The following is a 13,430-nucleotide window of genomic DNA, read 5'->3' on the forward strand; positions in this document are numbered from 1 at the left end:
TGAGAGGGATGCACGAGAAGCCGGGGGCAGAGAGAGCTCAGGATGAGAAACCTGGCTGCCTTTGTGTAGCTGAGGGACCTTCTGGTGGGGAAGGAATCAGACTTGTTTGGGGGTGATGCCAACCCCTCACAGGATCCGTGGGCAGACATTTCACAAGCCCAGCCAGAGCTGCTGAGTGGTGGTCTGGGCTTCTTTCAGCAGGGAGCTCACTTTCCCTGGGTTCTCAACTAGCGGAGATTTTATCCCCTAGGGGGCATTTTGAAATGTCTGGGGAATTACTAGGGCCAACAAGGACCTACTGTATAGCACACAGAACTCTGCTCAGTGTTATGTGGCAGCCTGCGTGGGAGAGGAGTTTGGGGAACAGATACAGGTATATGTATGGCTGAGTCACTGCCATGCCATGAAATTATCACAGCATTGTTAATTGGCTATACTCGAATATAAAATCAAAAGTTAAAAAAAGAGAAGACTAAGTTTTAGAGATCTGCTGTTCAACATTGTCCGGATAGTCACCAGTACTGTATTGTGCACCAAAGATTTGGAGGATACATCTCATGTTACCTCTTACCTCTCTTACCTCAATAAAACTAAAATTTAAAAAATAAAAATCATTAGGCATTGAGGTTAAAAAAAAGTCTAGGGACATTCTTATTGTCACAACTTGAGAATGGGGTGAAGTGCTGTTGGCGTCTAGCAGTTGGAGACCAGGGCTGCTCCTGGACACCTTGTAAAGCACAGACAGCCCCAGAGACTTCTTTGGCCAGATAATATGAGTAGCGCCGAGGCTGAGAAACCTTGACCCTGTGGTTTTTAAGCAGGAGCCATGTGGTCGTTCAGTATTAGATGAGTAGCCAAACTAGGTGATATTTATAAACCCTCCCAGTGCTGAGATTCTGCAAAACTAGGTGATATTTATAAACCCTCCCAGTGCTGAGATTCTGCAATTCAGTTATTCTGGTTTTGTGTCAAGGCTGTCTTACCAATGGCATGAAGGGCAAAGAGCTGATCAAAAGGCTTGATCGCAGCTCCCTTGCTAGAGCCGTTAACATACACTGCAAGGTAGTCTCGCCCTTTGCTATTGATGAAAGTCCTGGGAAACCAGCAGGCAACATTTCTCTGCAGGACGTCTTTGCTGTATTCCTGACATTCTTCAATCCAAGAGCGATACCTGTATTGGAACACTCGTAAGTTTTTAAGGCTAGAGGAAACACCCCATTCGCATAAGTGAAAATTGGTACTAACCTGTAGTAGAGGAAGTACTGTGTATCATCAGGGGCATCCTTGCCAACAAGCCAGGTGCAGTGAAGAGAAACTTGGTATGGTCGTAAGTGTGTGTAATTATCTGCTTTCGTGTTTGTGGTGCAAGTTAAATTCACAATCTCAGTTCCAGGAGACCCTAGGTGGTCAAAAATTGGAAAAAAATAGCAGATATACATATACATGAATTGTTTCACATTTTGCTGTACAGTGGAAAGTAACACAACATTGTAAGTTAATTCTATTCCAACAAAAAAATTTTTTTTTAAAGAACAAAGCATTGCCACGACAGTTTTTGATAGTTTCTTTTAAACTCATAGGGATTGGGGACATCAAAAAGTAATTGTCACCACACAGTTATAGAAACCTATTTGCAAAAGGTCATCTTTCTGGGGGATGAACTAAAATGACTAAGCCCTACTTTCTGACTTCAAAGTTTTACAGCTTCTTTGCAGGGAGGGTTTATATGTGATAGATATTAGAATTCAAGAGCAGTGTGATAAATTGTCATTCTGAGCTTGGTATACAGCAGCCTCAGGGTTCTGATGCTCCATTGTCAATAACTAGTTATGACTGAGAGAGCTAATTGGGGAAGGTCTCCAACGCCACTTTGCATCAGAGAACGAAGTGATTCATTAGGTAGTATCCAAATGGTTCATGAGGGACAGAGGTTGCCGCTCAAAAGGAAAGTAGTTTTGGCAACATCGCAAAAGAACACTGCCTCTTTAGAGACTCAGTACACAGACTAGTGTGTTAAAGTCTACTTTAGGTCACCATAGAGCACTGAGTAGAGCTCCCTGGGCTATAGACTCCGTTCTCATTAGTTGTCTGTTTTATACGTAGTGGTGTATGTATGTCAATCCCAGTCTCCCAAGCCACCCTACTCCCTCTTCCCCTTTGGTATGTTTGTTCTCAATATTTGTGTCTCTATTCTGCTTTGCAGATAAGTTCATCTGTACCATCTTTGTAGAGTCCACATGTGCGGTGCTTAGTCGCTCAGTTGTATCGAACTCTTTGTGACCCCATGGACTTTAGCCCTCCACGATCCTTTTCCATGGAATTCTCCAGGCAAGAATACTGAAGTGAATTGCCATTTCCTTCTTAATATATGATACTTGTTTTTCTCTTTCTGACTTACTTCACTCTCTTTGACAGTAGGTCCATCCACATCACTGCAAATGGCACAGTTTGGCTCCTTTTTATGGCTAATATTCCATTGTATATATGTACCACATCTTTATCCGTTTCTCTATTGATGGACATTTAGGTGGCATCCATGCCCTGGCTATTGTAAATAGTGCTGCAGTGAACATTGGGTTTCATGTATCTTTTTGAAATATGTTTTTTTCCAAGTATATATTCAGGAATAGAATTGCTGGGTCATATGGGAATTCTATTTTTAGTGTTTTGAGGAACCTCCATACTGTTCTCCATAGTGGTTGTATTAATTTATATTCCCACCAGTAGAGTAGGAGGGTTCCCTTTTCTCCACATTCTCTCCAGCATTTATGTATATATTTTTTGATGATGAGTGTTACGGCCAGTGTGAGATGATACCTCGTTGTATCATTTGAGTTGCATTTCTCTTTATAATTAGTGATGTTGAGCATCTTTTCATATGTTTGTTGGCCATCTGTAGGTCTTTGGAGAAATTTCTATTTATATCTTCTGCTCCTTTTTTGATTGGGTTGTTTGTCTTTTTGATATTGAGCCTCGTGAGCTGTTTGTATATTTTGGAGATTAATCCCTGTCAGTTGCTGTGTGGGCAGATATTTTCCCCATTCTGAGTATTGTCTTTTCAACTTGTTTATGGTTTCCTTTGCTATGCAAAAGCTTTGAAGTTCATTGGATCCCATTTGTTTAATTTTGTTTTAATTTTCATCACTCTGGGAGATGGGTCAAAAAAGACCTTGCTGCAATTTATGTCAAAGAGTATTCTGCCTGTGTTCTGGTCTAAGAACTTTTTAGTGTCTGACTTTACATTTAGGTCTTTAATCCACTTTGAATTTATTTGGGGGCTATATGTGTGTGTGTGGCTGATTCACTTTGCCGTACAATATTGTGTTTCTGCTCTACAGCAGTGTATATGCAGGTATATATGCATGTGTGTATATGTGAATATGTATATATATGATGTGTGTGCATATACATACACGTGTGCATGCATGCTTGGTTGCTCAATCATGTCTGACTCTTTGTGACCCCCATGGACTATAGCCCACCAGACTTCTCTCCTCTGTCCATGGAATTTTTCAGGCAAGAATACTGGAGTGGGTTGCCATGCCTTCCTCGAGGGGATCTTCCAGACCCAGTGATCCAACCCGAGTCTCCTGTGGCTCCTGCATTGGCAAGCAGATTCTTTACCACTGAGCCACCTGGGAAGTCCTTATATATGTATACATATGCATATACACACACACACACATGTATACACACATTTTCATATATATATATATATATATATATATGTATGTGTATACGTGTGTGTGTGTGTGTGTGTGTATACTCTCTCCAGGCACTAAATGACCAGATAATCTGTGCCAAGTATAGTTTAGAGTTTCTGAGGTCTGCTTCTCTCCTAGTTTCCTTCCAAGGAATGATGTGGTGTGAATTCAGTCTGATTCAAGGCAGAAATAATGACATTTTCATTATTGTCACCCCACATCAGTGTGCTCAGAGAGCAGTCGAGGTTGCAGAAGAGTATGAAAGGCTTGTTAAGGTACACTCCGGTTACTCACTGCAGGGACGTGGAAACGTGCTTTAGTGTACAGCAGATGACGACTTGTATTTGTGGTCTTCTGTCTACCTTAGATTCTGTCTCCGCGTGTGACATCAAGCCTACTGTGAACTGGCCGCTGTGTGGTCCAGACATCATGTTCTACTGAGTGAATGGGAAGATCTTCATGATGCTGCTCTCGGTCATACACACGATGTGGGAGGCATGGCCTTTTCATGCAGTGATGTGATGAGAGGATAGTTTGACTGTTGGCCACAGCCAGACTGGCCCAGGCCATGGTTGTTATGTGCAAGTACACACATCCCAAGACTTGGTGGCCCGTTCTCCCTTTTTCTTTCTCTGTTCTGTGTGTGTGTGTGTGTCTGTTTGTCTTCAAGGTTTGAATCATAAGTGTCACTGGTTCTAAGTATTAGAAACCCCAGCTTTCCACAGAAGGACCATATAGACATAGTAGGTGTTAATCTCTTTGCTCATGGCACTCAGGCTATCCAGTCTCATGGCTTCTATGAACTGTCAGCACAGTTTTCTTCAGTTTCATTTGAGAGGTCATACAATCGTAAACATCCACCAGTGTGACAGGGAACACTATGTGTGAAGCCTGAAGCACATGCTGTTTGTATGCTGGTGCAGGAAAGCAGGAGACTCCGCCCTGTGCACAGGGCAATAGGATGGCAGGGTTAACATCTATTTACTGTGAAAGATAAAGAATGTAATGTTGTATGTTGTGCCACATGAGTAGCACAGCATCCCTGAATGAGTTCTGAAAGGAACAGCAACCCTCTGTGCATCAGATGGAAAAAAAGGGGCTTCCCAGAGCAGATACGATTTGATTTGGGCTTTGAAGTATAGGAAGAATTCAGAAAAGCAGGCCAAAGAGGTAAGCTCAGGGCAGTGAGGGCTCAGAGGCAGGACTGTGCTGGTGTGGAGGGGTCATGGTTGGAAGTCATCTGAGAAGAGCAGAGGATTCATGTGGGGAGCGAGTGGAAAGATGTCCTAGAATCCAGTTATGAGAGAGCTCAGCTTTTGTTTACGACTCCCTGTCTTCTGAGCCGGGGAGGAAGAAGAATTCTCAATGTTTGCAGGGAGCCGCTGGATGGGATTGACTGGGTCACACACACTAACCAGTGATCTCTGTCTCGGAGAGGACGCGGATGAGGTAAAAGAACACTGTAGGGATGAGTGACTGACTTACAGAGAAAAGCGAGGCGTGTTCCTCTCCTGACTTCCCCATGTTTACAAAGGTCTGGAATTGAAAACCAGGCCCTCAGAGACCTGCCTTACCTATTGGGGCTTTAAGTTCTGCAGAAACCCAGCTGCTGGCTTGTAGGGAGTGGTCGTTCCAGGGCACTGTCCGCACACTCGCTGAAAAGCCTTTGTGAAGGATGGTTATGAGGTTTCTTTCAGTGTTCCTGGTTTCGTACTAAAAATAAAACCCACAAGTCATGATACGTAAAGGGGAAATGACCTTCAGAGAACTATTTAATCAAATAGGAGTTTTCTTCCACTTTTTAAATGGCATGTAAACACAATGCAATGCAATCATTCTGCTAGAAAAAAATCAAACCCAGTGTTTCAAGGTTATGTTCTTATCCCTAAACTCATCAATCAAGTTGTACACGTTAAATAGGTGCAGCTTTTTACCAAAAACAAAGAGGTTTTTAAAATGAATAAACAAATTGTCCAGTTTAGATTGGTACATGGTTTAAAAATACATAATGAAATATAGAAAATAATTATTCAAGGATACCTGAATTAACTGCTTCTTATAAAAACAAACAAAATGCTACAGTTCAGACTCCGGTTTCCTTTGGCCACCATCTCTGGCTCCAATCTCCTCCCCAGAGGTAAATTTTTGATGGAGAATTCTCTAGAATTCCATATTGACTGACATAGTACTGCTTCTCCCTTTGTTTGATTTATGGCACATCCGCTCGGTACCTGGTGCTTTACTATATCCCTTCGGTGAACCTGGGGCTCTGGGATCTTAAGTGACTGATGGAGGTAGTAAAGGCAGGAAGTGGCTGAACTGGGATTTGAATTTGACCTTTTCTGTTAAGTACAATGGCCCCTGTCCTCTTTTGCTTGGTTATTTTCTTCTGTTCTTTTGAATATTTTAGGGGCAACATAAAATCAATATCTCAACCATTGTAGCTCAGAAGTTACTAAACTTTATTGTTAAGTGGAAGAATTGGTCCCACAGTTAAAAATGTTCCGAGCCACTCTTTTAGTGCAGGTATGGCACTAGTTCTCAGCCATTTCAATAGAGACATTGCCCTCCTAGGAACATTAACAGAAAGCTCTGTAGTGATTTTCTCTCTTTTTAGTTAAAATTTCCTTTAATAAGGAAAATTCAGTCTAGGTAAGCATTGCCATCAGAATAAACACTTACATCTTCTTCTTGTGGAGCATTTATTTTCACATGATATCCTAGCTGGATATTGCTTTGTTCTTGATCAGGATTTGGTTCCCAACGTAAAAGAACTTGAGCTAAATTGACAGCTTTAATGGTGAAATTGACTGGTGGTAGAAGTAAAACTGTTGATCAAAAGAAAAAAGCCATGCAATGTTTAATTATATGGGACATTTTAAAATCACTAAATGTTTTATTGTGTGGTATAGTATTTTATTATGCTATCAGACTGTATAACACTGAAATAATCTTAGGAAAAGGTTCTTTAGAACTGTTTTTAGCTCATTATCTTTTTTACTTTGCCCAGGTATTTACCTATAACACCTACAGGTGTTTTATTGAAATATGAATAGTTTACTATATTATTATTCAATATAATAATTTTCAAAGGGTCATTATCTATTAATGGACTAAAATAATATGTTCGTTTGTGGGTAGCAATGTGTTTAATGACATGGAATAAAATTGAATAGAAAATATCAGGTGCATCAAACATAAGAAGTCCTATTTCATGAACTTCTTATTTGTTCCATAAATATAGTCACATATTTGTATACTGGTTCAGGATGTAAAGATTTGTTTCTTACTATGATTCAAGGTCAAAAAACTTGTAAGCAAAATTACTCAATCAGCATTTATAAACAGAAAATGTTTTTTCCGCCCTCATGAACCACTCTCTAACAGTGTCTTCAAAATCAAAGCTTTCATTTAAATTACAATATCAATGCCTGTTCTTAGAAATCTTGGGAAGCACAGATGATCAAAAAAAAAAAGAAAAAAAATACAGCCACAGTTTTATCACTGAGTGGCATTAACATGTAATACATTTATTGTCTTTTTTTCTTGAGCATACATTTATACAACTTTTAAAATTTTTGCTAAAGTTGGGCTTCCCTGGTGGCTCAGATGGTAAAAAGTCTGCCTACAGTGCAGAAGACCCAGGTTCAATCCCTGGATCAGGAAGATCCCCTGGAGAAGGAAATGGCAACCCGCTTCTGTATTCTTGTGTGGAAAATCCCATGGACGGAGGAACCTGGTCGGCTACAGTCCATGCGGTCGCAAAAAGTCGGATGTGACTGAGTGAATTCACTTCTTTCGCTTATAGTATTGTACAATTATGAAACCTTTGATGAATTTACTCGTCAGCACATTTCCACTGACATTTAATATTTAATAGCTTTCCATGACTCTGCCTCCACACCTGCTGCATACAGACTTCTGGGGCTCTGTCTGTACTTCACCGACCATTATGGTAGCCACTGGCCACATGTGGCTATTTAAATAAAATCAAAGTTCACTGTCTTAGTTACGTGAGCCATATATCCAGTGCTCAATAGTCAAGTGTCATTGGACAGTGCAGATACGAGAACATAGTCATTATTGTAGCAGGTTCTCTGAGTGCTAGTGGGGGACTCATGTGATGGGTTGTTTGTTTGTTTGTTTTTTTTCCCTAAACCCAGTGATCAATAAGTTTCTGAACCAAACATAGTGGAAGCTTCTTATTCTTTGGTTCTGAGAACTTGGAGAGGACTTTGAACTATACGCTTGTCTGGGAAGGTGTCCAAATACGGCCAACCGGCTGCAGCTTTATTCTGAGTGCCCGTTTACACACACGTGGAATACGATTTCCCACTGCAACATAAAATATCCGCTTCAGCCAACTTTGCTTTCTTAAAATATAATATGTTTAAAGAACTGATATTCTGATAAGAATAAATGTTCCATCCCTTTTTAAAAAAATCATGATTTCCTAATTGAGTCTTATTTAGGAGAAAGTAATACTATCCTTTTTTGTAATGTACTTATTTTTTTTTTTAATTATTGAATTTAATAGGTGGTACTTACATTTTTTATCAGGAAGTAAGTCTGCTTGCAGTATTACTGCTGCCCCCAAAAGAATCAGTAATTCAGGTGCCATGATGATCACAACCTACGGAAAACAGAAAGAGAAAAATCCAAATGGCCACCTGTTGCCATTTCTAAGAAAAGCTGGTAGCTCCTTTCTAAAGAAAAGTATAGTCATTTGGCCATTTAACAGACATTTATGAACTTTATGTGTTAGAAATACAAATATGAACAAATCTTGGATTTTGTCTTGCCAACATGGATCCATAATCTGAGAGACAGAATGAAGTGTAAATCAATCATTGTAACTCCAGCTTCAAAACTGCTCTAGTAAAGATGTGTATAAGGAGCAGAGAGACTTCTGAATTGAGTCCTAAAGGATATACTAGAGTTCTTACACACACACAAGTGAGGAAAGGCATCCATGGTGGCACATGGAGCCATGCGAAGCCAGAAGAGAGAAAAGAAAATAGAAAAAGGTTGATATTCTGTGAGAGATGACAGCAGATGTTTGAACAGTAGAAGACAGAGTTAATCAAATTGAATATGAATATCATTACCAGTTTCACTAATAAGAATTTACATATGAGCATGACATGTCCAGCATGACAAAGAATTTAAATCTAAAATGTTTACATGGATAAAAGACGCTTTGTATCACAAACCTGGAATAAGTGTTTAGTACTTCAGACTTCGTAGAGGCGGAGTTTTTTGATGAACCCAGAAAGAAATAGGCCATTAAAGGGAATGAAAACATAGTTATAGGCCTGAAGAAAATAAAACTGATATTTATTTTAAATTAAAAAAAATAAGCAGACAATGAATCTAGAGTAGAAATATTAGCATAACTCAAGTGTAGCGGTCTGAAAAAAATAGTTAGATTGTTTCAGGAACATTTTTTTTAACATGTGAAAGAAAAGATCTCTTGTTGAGAATTGTAGATTAGAAATCTTGAATGTTTCCTTTGAAAATTTCGGAAGGCATTTTTCATATGACCTTAACAAAAATAACATTCTGCCTGCTAAGTTTTGTCCTCCCCCCACCAGATGATGAGGGTGTGTAGTTATCCAATTTACAATGGTGAAAAGATGGCTAAAAAACAGACCCAGTCTCAGGTCTTCCTCCAACTGTAAAACCTATGTTCTACACTTAAGTGACACAATTTTTAATTTAAACTTTTATTTAAGTGATGTGATATTTTTCAAACATAATTCTGGTAGAACCACAGAGGATAGGTGTTGGCTAAATGGATACATTCAGGAAGAACCAAAAACCACACTTTCTTCACTTTTACTACTTACTAATGAAATTAGTAAAATGTCACAGCAGGAAGACAGAAACAGCATACAAATCAATTAATTTCTTTTTCAGATAAACTCAAGTATTGCTAATCAGAGTTCTGCACTTTTTAAAGACGTTTTCTTTTGTATTGAGATATAGTTGATGAACATGTTGTGATGGTTCCCGGTGCACAGAGAAGGGACTCAGCCGTACATGTCCATGTGCCCTTCTCTCCCCAACCCCCTCCTATCCAGGCGACCACATAGCGTTGAGCAGAGTGCTCTCTGTCCATGTGCCCTTCTCTCCCCAACCCCCTCCTATCCAGGCGACCACATAGTGTTGAGCAGAGTGCTCTCTGCAGGTCCTTGTTGGTTTTCCATTTTGGACACAGCAGTGTGTACTGTCCATCCCAGACTCCCTAACTGTCTCTTTCCCCACCCTTCCCACCATCTTCCCATAACCAAAAGTTGGTTCTGTTAAGTCTGTGAGTCGCTTTTTATTTTGTAAGTTCATTTGTATCATTTCTTTTTAGATTCCGCATATAAGGGATGTCATACAACATTCCTCCTTGCATCTAGAGTTCTGCTCCGTGTGATAAGAATCATCCTGTTTCTTTCTCTAATTTTACACCATGTAGAAAAAGAATTTTTAAAACAACAGTAACGATAAAAGCAGCTGTTCTAAAGTTTTTAAAGGTTTCAGTAAGTGAGAATATTAAGGATTTAAAGGCACGTCTTGGTAATTTACTAAGCCTAAGAAGCAAAGATAAGAACTCCTTAGAGACTTCCCTTGTGGTACAATGGTTAAGACGCTTGTGCTTCCACTGCAGGGGCAGGCATGGGCTTGATCCCTGGTTGGGAATTAAGATCTCATGTGCTATGCAGTATGGCCAAAAAAAAGAAAAAAGTGAAAAAAAATCCTAATAGCTTCCTCTTCAAATTTAGAAGGCAATGTCTTTAAAATTTCAGTATTTCCAGAAATAATATTACACGTGTTCTAAGTTTTCACTAATCATTATTACTAGGAGGAATTCTCAGTCAGAAAAAAATGCAAAATTGATTTTTCCCAAGTGAGTTTTACTGGCAAAGTAAGTAGTGTGTTATAAATAGTACTTGTAAAAATAATAAATTGCAATTAAATTTTGAAGTAATAAACTATCACATGCCTCAATGTGGAGATAATTGAATATTTCACATAACCAAGCAGTCTGCCCTAGAATTTTTTATGTGTTCTGATTTTATAGCTGATGAAAACAGAATTGTTTCTCAAATTTGACCAAAAATTTGTGATGATCAATTTATCAGCCATAAAACTGCCATGCACTTTTTTTTCACATTTTACTGTGATATTCTGTGTTTAAAAGGATGATAACTTTGAATAAAAGAAGTTGTCCTATAGACAACACAGAATACTCAACTAGGAGTCCAAATCCTAGCAAGAATAACCATTTTTTTGTGAGCCAGATAAATTCAGTAGAAGCCTGGTATTACTGAAGGTTCAGCAGGTGACCCTGTATTTTTCTATAATTCTGTTTGCTCTGCTCATTCCCTGAAAGCACCTTCAGCCTTTGCTCATGTCTTCTTAATATTTCTGGTCCGTGGCAGAGCAGTCACTCCTTCTGGAAAACGAACTTGAATCTTTTGGGGTCATCTCTTTGATGCAGTGATATACTGTTACATAGATGTCAGCTGGGTAATATTTTGTTGTACAGTAGGCTGTTTCACTACATTAAAATGTATAGAAATAACTTGTTCAGAATAACTTGTTATCCATTCTTCTCATGGATACTAAAATCCAGCAGAAAACCATTAAATGTTTAAAGTAGATTCAAATTCAGCATGAAGCAAACATGGGTTGCCTACCTGTCAATACTATTATCAGAAATGCATGCTCAGTCTCTTAGAAAGACCATGGGCCACCTGTTCTTGTCGTATTTCATTGGCTTGCTCTAAAATTCCTCGAGTGCTCTCTGAGAATCTGGCATCTGGTAGTTGTTATATTCTTTGAAATTTGGGAGTAAACAGGAGCACCATCGCTCACAGTACAGATGTTTCTAGAAAGCGGGGTGAAGTCCTGACAATTGTAGATGAATTTCCCCAGTGTTCCTGAGAATTGGTCAAGTTCTACTGAAGTTCAGACTTAACGTTTTCCCCACTCTCTTTCCAGATTATTTTGCTGCCGAGGTCGTTTGTTTTATAACCAAAGTTGTATTTACCCTTTTTAAAGAAACTTTTTGAGTCAGCTGTGGTGACAACTAATTAAAACTCAACTTCAGTGCACAGACATTGAAAAGCAACTGAGAGGATTCATGGTCCGTTAAACCCTCAAAAGTAGAGTTTACTTTTTACTTCCTTTTTTTTTCCTGTACAGTGTAATCAGCAATAAAACATATCTCTTGGGGGATGAAGAATAAATAAATAAACCAAGGTGTAAAATGCAAATAACATGTTTAGCTAGGTATGTTGCATTACCCCCAAGTGAAAAATTGTGCATAGTCCTAAAAATATGAGTCATTAGGAGCATATATAAGGCATGCAACCTTTTTTTCTGCCTTACTACAGGACTTCTGATTAATTTTCTGAAATAGTCCATAAATATAACTCAGTGATTCAAACTGTTGCCACAATCATAAAGCCTTGTTAGCCAAGGTGGAAATGGTGCTGCCACCCTGAGTATTTGGGAAATGCTGGCAGAAAGAGTTTGCTGCCCAAATCTCCTAATGGTTAAATGTCTTCCAGCTAATTGCACTTGATGCCATGTCATCCCACATCCACACTCCCCTGTTCCCAGGCATACCTGTCTCCTTCGGTTGATCCTCTCATTTCTGATGACCATCCATGCTCAGCAGCCGACAGCCAGGACCACCTCCATGTTGTCAGTGCTCTTGGCTGCAGCCGCAGCACCTAACACAGCTTCAGGCCCGGGGCAGATGCTGCATATGCCTGGCTCTACACAAAATAAAGGCAAATTAATGCACAGCCCTTAACAAGTCGAGCTCTGTAGGGAAAAACCTAGCAGAGGGACAAGTTAGATTAGAGCACAGCAGGCAGGGAGCACGAAGCAAACCTGGGCTGTCTAGGGGGAGATGTGATACTCTTGGTACCTTGCCTAAAAATTTCCCCAAGCAGCATTTCAAGTAATGGAAACAAATGAGGTGATTTGATTTGCCAAACTTTATTATGTTTGAAATGCAAACAGTTAACAAATAGCTACATATATTAACATATTTTTCAGTAACTATGAAAGAAGGCATACCCTTTCACGAGAAATATTAGAAATTGTACCGGGTAATTCAGTTTTCAACCTGATGATTCATTAAATTGGGTATCAAATACATTAATCAATATGGCTATAAAAAGTCACTTTTCATGTGTTAATGAGTTGTAGGCTCATAGAGTATTAAGAGAATCTGATTTTTTTCCCATGTCTTCCTTTCTCTTTTTTTTTTTTCATTCCATCCAATTTTTCTGTATATATGGAAACATGTTTACACTGATTGGGGTGAATATTTAATAAAATAGTGAACCTGAAACCGAGTGAGATATTTCAGCAAGTTTTTGGAGATTTTATATACAATCAAACAATTTTTTTTTCAAAATCCCAGAACCCTGAAAAGAAACAGAAAGCAGAATGCCTTCAGTTAGAGCCAGGGCAGCCATCTCCTCTTTTTGTTTCTGCATTTGTAACTTTCTTATTAATTCAGACTTCCTCATCAAGTTATTTTATCCTGTACCCTATTTTTTAAACTCATATATTTCCCCAGAAAACTTGGCAGAGTCTGTGTTCTAATTTTAAGCTCGGAAGTATCTGCAACAGCGGGTAACAAGCGTCTTAAACAAGAATCAGCAAAAAACATAGCTTTTATTCCAGTGTGACTCACCTTCACACAGACTACAC

General features: G+C 39.1%; 1 protein-coding gene across 1 annotated transcript in view; it reads right to left on the reverse strand.

The window, feature by feature from the left end:
* The window catches only part of IL5RA (interleukin 5 receptor subunit alpha), a 37,557-nt gene extending 25,083 nt beyond the window's left edge, over positions 1-12,474 (reverse strand). The window contains exons 1-6 of the mRNA XM_027523555.1: positions 12,330-12,474; positions 8,253-8,337; positions 6,387-6,532; positions 5,279-5,417; positions 1,246-1,399; positions 984-1,171 (exon numbers count right to left, since the gene is read on the reverse strand). Coding sequence (XP_027379356.1) covers positions 984-1,171; positions 1,246-1,399; positions 5,279-5,417; positions 6,387-6,532; positions 8,253-8,337; positions 12,330-12,368 — 751 coding nt within the window. The 5' untranslated portion in view covers positions 12,369-12,474. The remainder of the gene's footprint in view (positions 1-983; positions 1,172-1,245; positions 1,400-5,278; positions 5,418-6,386; positions 6,533-8,252; positions 8,338-12,329) is intronic.
* Positions 12,475-13,430: the final 956 nt, after the last annotated feature.

The sequence above is a fragment of the Bos indicus x Bos taurus genome, chromosome 22 (genome assembly GCF_003369695.1).
Source record: "Bos indicus x Bos taurus breed Angus x Brahman F1 hybrid chromosome 22, Bos_hybrid_MaternalHap_v2.0, whole genome shotgun sequence".
NCBI classification, from domain to species: domain Eukaryota; kingdom Metazoa; phylum Chordata; class Mammalia; order Artiodactyla; family Bovidae; genus Bos; species Bos indicus x Bos taurus.